This window comes from Helianthus annuus, chromosome 14 (assembly GCF_002127325.2).
Source record: "Helianthus annuus cultivar XRQ/B chromosome 14, HanXRQr2.0-SUNRISE, whole genome shotgun sequence".
Classification (NCBI taxonomy): Eukaryota; Viridiplantae; Streptophyta; class Magnoliopsida; order Asterales; family Asteraceae; genus Helianthus; species Helianthus annuus.
The window spans coordinates 98,543,799-98,551,996 of record NC_035446.2 but is presented as its reverse complement, the minus strand read 5'-3'; the positions used below and the strand labels follow the sequence as shown (position 1 = coordinate 98,551,996).

The window sequence follows — 8,198 nt, the reverse complement described above, 5'->3', positions numbered from 1 at the left end:
TGGTGGGTGCGGTGATGAGGGCTTCGTGGCCACAACATAGGTTATGGTGGAGATGATCCCGACAACGGTGGTGGCAATGAAAAAGGGAGAGGTCAGTGGAGATGGTACTTGTGGTCACAATGGTGGTCGTTATGATAGTAGTGGTTGTTGCTTGGATCGTGGTTGTGGCGAATACATCATGGTGGCGCGGTGATTATTGTGACCTTTGTTGCGGTAACGCTACTGGGGGCAACGGGCATGAGAAAGACGATTTTGGCCTAGTCGCAGAGGTCATGGTGTCGGCTGGTTGGCAATGAGTGTTTGGAGTCAGTGACAATTAGGATAATGAGACGACGACAATGATGGTGTAAGAAAGTGGGATTTCAAGTTCCTATGGTTGAATTCCTTCAAAATATGTAATTGAGAAATTCATGCTAATGCTAATGCAAATTCTTTTTATTTTTCAACCAAACATTCTATCCATTTTAGATTGATATTTGAGTTCCAACTATTTCTTAAAATAGAAATTGAATTTATGTAATGTAGATGGAGTCAGCCTTAAATAAGTAAGAAACCAATTGTGAATATTTAATTGGGATTTAAAAAATTAAACATGTCAAGAATAGCATAAAGAAAGGAGTAATCTTGTTAAATCATCCAACCCATAGTTTCACAATCAAATAATATCAAAGATTCTTTCGTCACAAAGAAGATGACACCATGTGCCTAAATTATTAAAACTAACAACAATAATTATACTTATTATAGCAAGTAATACAACTGAGGCCACCATTATCAAGAATCCCAATTATCTTTGACTTCAATTTGGTCAAAGTACAAATCTTAAAAGATGAGTCTTTTGACCCACCCAACATTCTTTATTCCTTTATATATTAATTATTCTGTACTTGTTTCTATAAAAGTATATAAAAAATCTCTAATTTCTATATTTGTTACCTTAGTTTCCACTAAATATGGCATCATCAACTGAACAAAAATATAAGGCAAAATTGATATATAACAATCTTTCTCATTCCCACCATATGTAAACAACATCACATACAATATTTATTATGGTTCTTACACTTAAAATTAGTTATATATCTTCCTCCTCCATCTTCACTCTCAGTGACGGAGTCATGGGACCCAATTTATATATTGTATAAATATTTAGACAAAATAATTGTGTGTGTGAGGGGGGGGGGGACCTTAAAAGTTATAATTTTGAAATTTTTGGACGAAAAATAGGAAATATAAATTTGTCACAATCGGGCATACATGTTTATGCTCCAAAACTAGGACATATAGAAGCAAAATTTTCTTCATAATATATAAGAACATAAGTTTTTGTACAGGGAAGATCTCACTTGATTGGCACAAATCTACAAGAATTGACACTTGTATGCTACAAATTCATAAAGCAAAGTTAACTTCTTACCATCTTGATCTTGTTGGATTCTGCAATAACAATCGTTATCATGATCAAAATCATGAACGGTTGATCTACAGAACAGGGTTGAATTTGAAGTCTAGAAGTCATTTTTTTGACCGTCTACCACTGATGGTTTCGCCTCTCGATTTTGACCCGCTGCCATGAACTGATTCGTCAAAATCTCTTGACCTCAAACCGGTCAAAATCCGGTCCCTAAGACCTTTGACCGACTTATATCTCAGCAAATCATCGCAATGGCTTCTTCTTGGTGTTTGCTTTTCAATATCAGCAAAAGTATCTTGAATTCCCCATTCATTACCATCTGAAATCTTTCTTTGAAGTGAAGAAACGCTTCTCCTTGAGGTTTTTGCATTGACCGAATCGTTATGGAAGTTTTGACCATGAGCCCATTTGAAACTCTTGTTGTTATTATCCATGTTAAGTTCTATAGAATGAAGATCACTCTCCCCTGAACCTTCATCGTCTTCAACTTCCCCGTTAATGTCGTGTTCTTCGTTCAAACGGGTCCCACCAAAATTACTTTTGTTCAAATACATCATCAAATCTTCGTCTTTTCGTCCTTTTTTCTTCTTGCTTCCAAGAAACGATTCGAGTTGACTTCTTAACTTGTCAACAAGCGCGTTTTTCTCTTCGAATTGATGCTTAGCTTCCGCTAGTTTCATCTGAACTCTTTCCTCTCTTAACTTATCAGCAAGATGAAGCATTTCTCTTTCCTTTTCAACTTCTTCATGAAGTTTAACCGACTCCCGTTTCAGTTCCGCTTCGGCCTGATCGTCACCAAAATCAACCGCGAGTTCATCACAAACTTGCTCCATTATCTCACGGGCCCGTTTCTCACTCTCGAGTTCTTTCAACACTTTAGCAAACGAAGCCTTTGTTTCCGCTAATTCTTGCCCGAGTTTCTTGTTTAAACTTTCCGCTCTTCGTCTAATCTTTTTCTCGACCTCCAATTCACCGGCAATTGACTCGATGGCGGTTTCGATCGCCTGTCTTTCTTTACTCTTCCATAATGCTTTCTCTTCAGCAAAGCATTTCAGTAGGTAGTTGACTTCTGAATGGTCAACACTTTGGTCTTTGATGATGTGGTTGACCTGAAGGCGGGCCCGTTCCAGCTCCGTATGCAGGGCGGATATAAGTGACATGCTAGACGACGGAAGATTATCGTGGGCCCACATTCGGTGGATAATTTTCAGTAGCTCTTTAGAAGTTGTTAACGCATTACTAACTTCTTTTAAACGCGGTTTCACACTGGTTACAGAACCGTTAGGAGTCTGAGCTCGAGATCGCGTTTCAATCTGCATTTCAAGAAACAAGTCACCTTCTTGACATATTCCTTTATATAACATAAACGGAGTTGAGGGGTATTTTTATACTACGGAAATGGAGTTAAGGGGTATTTTTACACTACGGAGACGGGGTTGAGGGGTAGCCCGTGCTACCCCTATTAACACTCTATGTCCGCCACTGACACGATTGGTACACAAATATATACAAAAAATATGTTCATGTTTACCTCCATTAAACTGGTATTGCTAAGAGAATCAAAAACTTCACCATTGTTGTCTTCGAGTCTGGGCCTATGACCTGATGAAATCCGACGGTGAGACCCTGTTCCGGATCGATCCATCCTCTGCAAGAACACATTAATTAATTCATTTCAAATGCAAATTGCTCAATTTTCACATGATGATTCATCATAATTTCTTGTGGTTGAACTTTACAATCAATTCATATCCATAAATAGGGCTGAAAATGACCCATGTGTCCATAACTATCCATTTCAACAATATAGTTAATGTTTCATGGTAGTTTGCTTATTAGACTGAAAATGACAACAATATATATAATAATAATTGCGACACCCCGACCCCAAATGGGCTTATGTGGAGTAAGATAAAAATACATAATTCCATAAATGCGTAAACATTTCAACGTTTAAGCATAATTTTTAAGCGAATTGGATTTTAATAATTCAAAGTCCAAACTATGACCTATTAGAGTAGAAACTCTATAAAATAATACACTTGGGACCATGAAAGTTTATTAATTAAAAGAGTTATTAATTAATTGATAAATTAATAATTATTAATTTATATATTAATTAATATTTTATTAATTTATAGTAGAATACTTAGTTTACAAACACCTTTCAAGCTTCCACTTAATTATTGTATACAATGCATGTATATCAAATGAACGGCCCAATTTGAAAGAAACCTTCAATCTCCCACCTTATTATGCTTCTTGTGTTTAATGTATCACTTTATGGACATTAAAAATATTTTCTATATAAATACAAGATCAAAATAGGTTAACACAAACAAATCATACACAAAACATGGCTTCCCATCAAAATAGGACATTAAAAATATTTTCTATATAAATACGAAACGAAGCTATTAAAGCGGCAATCACATTAAACAATTTCTTGTTGAGCTATGAGAAAACAACACCAGAAGTTCTTACCATCCTAAGGAAAATTAGAGACGAGATTCAAGGGGAAATTGATTTCAACAAAAAACAAAAGACAATTGAGTCATTTTTCAAGAAACCTTCATAAATCATTCATGTAATATGCTATATATAAGGAATTATTAATTTATATTTTATATGGGGTCTAAAGAAATTATCAAAAATGTATTATCTTATAATTTTAGCGAATTATTAATTTAGCACCCTATCCCCGAGTCGGGACCGGCAAAAAATATTATCTTAGAGAGTTTATTAAATAATCGAGTATTAATTTATCGAGTTTCTACTGTATTAACCAATAATAATTCGTACTAGCAATTTGATCAATAATACTTCTACCTTTCATTTTCGTTGTTAAGAGCAATAACACCAAAAAAAAATATAACCCCGTCTGTGGCAACCAAACAAAAAGTTAGACGCAACAAAAGAAAACTTGGAAGTGTATTATTATCGGCCAACAGATTACAGATTCACAATCTAAATTAGTAAAATTCAACCTGCCTAGTTTTAATTATGGTTTTTATCTAACTCTAAAAATGTTACACGTTAACCCATTCGAGTCGGAATGTTACAATTAAGGGTGCAAACGAGCCGAGCCGAGCCCGGGCTTTACCTTAATCGAGCTAGGCTCGTTACAACTTTCTGAAACTCGAGCTCGAGCTCGGCTCAATTCGAGCCTTGGATTTTGGGCTCAAGCTCGGCTCGAAAGCTAGATCTAGGTATCTAAGGCGCGAGTTAAAACAAGCTAAAGCTCGACTCGAGCTCGTTTTTGGCTGTTAATGAGCCAAGGCTCGGCTCGAGCTCGACTCGATAGTTTGAGAACTCAATTAAAAAAGAACATCTAGATCATTCAAAAAGTAATACATAGTTTAAACCCTAAAGTATACTAAGCTCGATAAGGCTCGTCGAGCTTAAACGAGCTACACATACAAGGCGCGAGCTCGGGCTCGATATCTAATCGATCCTAATTTCAAGCTCGGGCTCCATAAGGCTCGGCTCGTTTGAACTTTTTATCGAGCCGATCTCGAGTAGCTCGCGAGCTGCGAATTGCTCGGCTCGTTTGCACCCCTAGTTAGAATAAAAATTGTTTTTCCTATAACCTTGTTCTGAAAAAAAAAATGAAAGATTCACAAAATCAACAACCAACAACATATAAAATGATATAAACACACTAAATTTAGAATATCTTTCAAATTAAAAAAAAAAAAAAAAAAACCCACCTCAGAAACAGGACTATGAGATGGATCAGACAAATGGGGCGGAAGCGAACCGGGTGTACAAACAACCCGGTTCGTTTTCTCCCTACCCCTTGTCGTCGCTTTCTTCTGCGGCGACGGCATTTCATTCATCTCCCAAAGTGTCGCCGCAAGTTTCCTTGCAGAAACCGGCCGCGACCGCCCTCCCCCATCAAAATTCTCCACCTCCACCCCACCACCACCGCCAAGCTTAGATTTAGACGACGGCGTCATCCTCCACGACGGCGCCGGAGTACTAGATCTGGACCCACCTCCGACCCGGGTCTTACCCACCATAATTGCCCGTTTAAACCGGTAATTATGCACTTTTGATGATGAAGATGGTGATGATGAACACCCTCGTTTCCGGATCTTGTCATAACCCGGAATCAACCCGTCCACCACCCGGTTACTCTGTCTCGACATTACACAAACTGGGTGATCAGAGTTAACAAGATTGTGTGAAATTGTTGCAAGAATGTTGGGTGATTGATGTTTTGAGGTGATAGATGAATTTGATCTGCAAAAAATGGAAACTTTGATGAGATTTTACATGGGTTTGTGTGAGAGGGTTGGTTTCTTGATTAAGAAAAGAGTACAAATGTCTGCAATGAGTTATGAGGTGGAAAGTGGGAGTGCATGTGATGTGAGGATTAATGATGGGAAGACATGTTACTTAAGACTTTTCAAAGGTTGGTTAAGTGGGATTAAATTGTGAAGGACAATAATAAATAGTTGTATTGACCAAACCAACCAATTGATGTCTTATCATGTAGCTTTTAAGATTGTGTGTTGTTTTGGTTATCTTTAAGTTGCTTTAGGTCGTGTGTGATATGTACATCAATCACTATTGGCTTTGGTATATAACATAAATCTACATGATATTTTGAACCAATTTATTTATTTATGGGAGTGGTTTTTTTTTTTCGAAACTAGATTTTTGTCATATGAATCGGTGTGCGACGGTGACACTTTAGTTGTTTAGAGCAGGGATGAGAATTTGATACAGGGTACCGGTACCGAATTTCTCGTATCGAATTATTTTCGATACCGAATCGGCGAATCTATACCCACTTTTTGACGTTTTTGGTACGGTACTGGTATTTTACCGAAATTTGCCTTCAAATACTGATACCGTACCGAACATTTTTGGCACCGGTACCCATATATGGCGAATTTTGGTACCAATACATTCGGTACCGAGCTCATCCCTAGCTTATAGCTGGTGGCACGTTATGTGATGCGTTAACCATATGAAAACGCGCTTTCGGCGTATCCGATCTAAAGCATTGCGGTTAGAAAAGAAACGAAATCGGACCCGACTTAGTTCGTTTAGTGAGCATTTCACCTAACCACTACACCATCCTTACCTTTGCATCAAACTTAGCAGCGTCAAAACGTACAATAACTTGAATTTATACCGTCGAATGATAACATAATTTGACATGCCTCGCGGTAAAACCCCGCATGTGGATTTTGAGAGTATGACAGTGGAGGCCCTCGAGAAAAACTTGAAAATTGTTTTTCATACTATTTAAGAAAGTATTCATCGCACATTTGGCTAACACTCTTACATACTTTAAACCTAGACTTTTAAGTCATTTTATGAAAGTCCTCCGTTAGCACGTTTTGTATAAACAGTGATCACAAATTGGTAAAGAAGAGAAAGATCACATATTGGATGGGAAGATATGTTTGTGGTACTCATTATAAGTTATTTTTGGAACACTTGTGTTTATTTGAGAGGTTTGATCCCAACCAAGACTATGTAAAAATGACCATCGTTACCTTGAAATCATTCTATTAAAAAAAATACATTATTATATATCCACTCATGTGTACTTTTATCTCTTTTTGTGAGACCCTAAATCTAAGGCTAGAGGGTATGGTGTCCATCCTCCTTTGGAGTATGATCCGTCACGTAGGCGTCACATAGATGGTCCATCCCACAAAACTAGTGAAAATGGAAGGATGATCCTAGATGATCCTACCCCACCACTTTTATGTTTTTTTTATTTTTTTAATCTTCTACTTTTTTTTTTAACATTTAACAAATAAATTATCAAAATATTTTCATTAATATTAAAAACCATTACGTAAACTTAAAAAAAAAAACATAAACATAAAAAAAACATAAACTAAAAAAAACATAGACTTAAATAATTTGATGCTTCTTCAGGATGTCGGTTTGTAGTTTTTTCAACATCGAACGTTTCGGCTCGGGATAATTATCGACATCCATCGTTATTATTTCCTATTCCTTGAGCCGAATCTTTTCATCGAACAATCGGATTTTTTCATTGGACAATCGGACCTTTTCGCGTAACTTTTCTTCCGCCACACGAGACTTTTCTTCGATGGCCCGCTCCTTCGCCTTTGTCTTTTGGGCAGAGACGTCCGTGTACGTTTTAAATTGTTCCATAAACTCGTCCATCTTCGGGTCCACCTTTTCCTTTTTCTTACCACTTCGCCCGCTCCTTCTTTGATTTGTCCCGGCCCGGCGGACGCTCCGCTTCATGTACGGCGTATTCTTCTTCGTCGAACTCGGCGTCATCGTTTAAGTTTATATGACACCTCGCATTCGATCCAACGGCGCTAAAACTACCCGATTCCGATGTCCTTGGCGCTTCGCCATACCTCGTTGGGAATCGGTGCCCACTTTTGGTGCGTTCGCAAAGCTTCCCACGCGCGAACGGGTGCGAAGTTGGTATTACCATTGTTCGTCTTGTACATCTCCAACGCCTTTTTAAAACATCTTCGTCGCTCATGCCGCTACGACGCCCACTAGAATATATTTTATTATATTCATCGCAAAACTTATTGACGAACCCATTCATTTTTCACAACTTTGATGACACCGAGTCGATATCTCGATACGGGCCTTGGTCCATTAGCTCAAGTAACTTCGCCAAAACCGCCTTCCAAAACCCGTCACCCGTTTGATTATTACCTATAAAATATGTTACAAAAAATATGTTACAAAAAATAAAAAACTAATTCTAAAAAATATAAACTTAAAAAAAAGTTAGTTTTACCAACCTTTTGTCGGGTGTGTAGAC

The 8,198-nt window shown here is 37.5% G+C and overlaps 1 protein-coding gene across 1 annotated transcript; it reads right to left on the bottom strand.

Moving 5' to 3' along the window:
- Positions 1-1,284: 1,284 nt before the first annotated feature.
- LOC110937486 (uncharacterized protein At5g41620) lies at positions 1,285-5,842 on the bottom strand. The gene is made up of 3 exons (XM_022179910.2): positions 5,125-5,842; positions 2,946-3,062; positions 1,285-2,727 (listed from the first exon to the last, which is right to left on the bottom strand). Exons 1-3 carry the CDS (start codon positions 5,563-5,565, stop codon positions 1,516-1,518), a joined length of 1,770 nt encoding a protein of 589 aa, XP_022035602.1. The 5' UTR covers positions 5,566-5,842; the 3' UTR covers positions 1,285-1,515.
- Between the last annotated feature and the right edge of the window lie 2,356 nt (positions 5,843-8,198).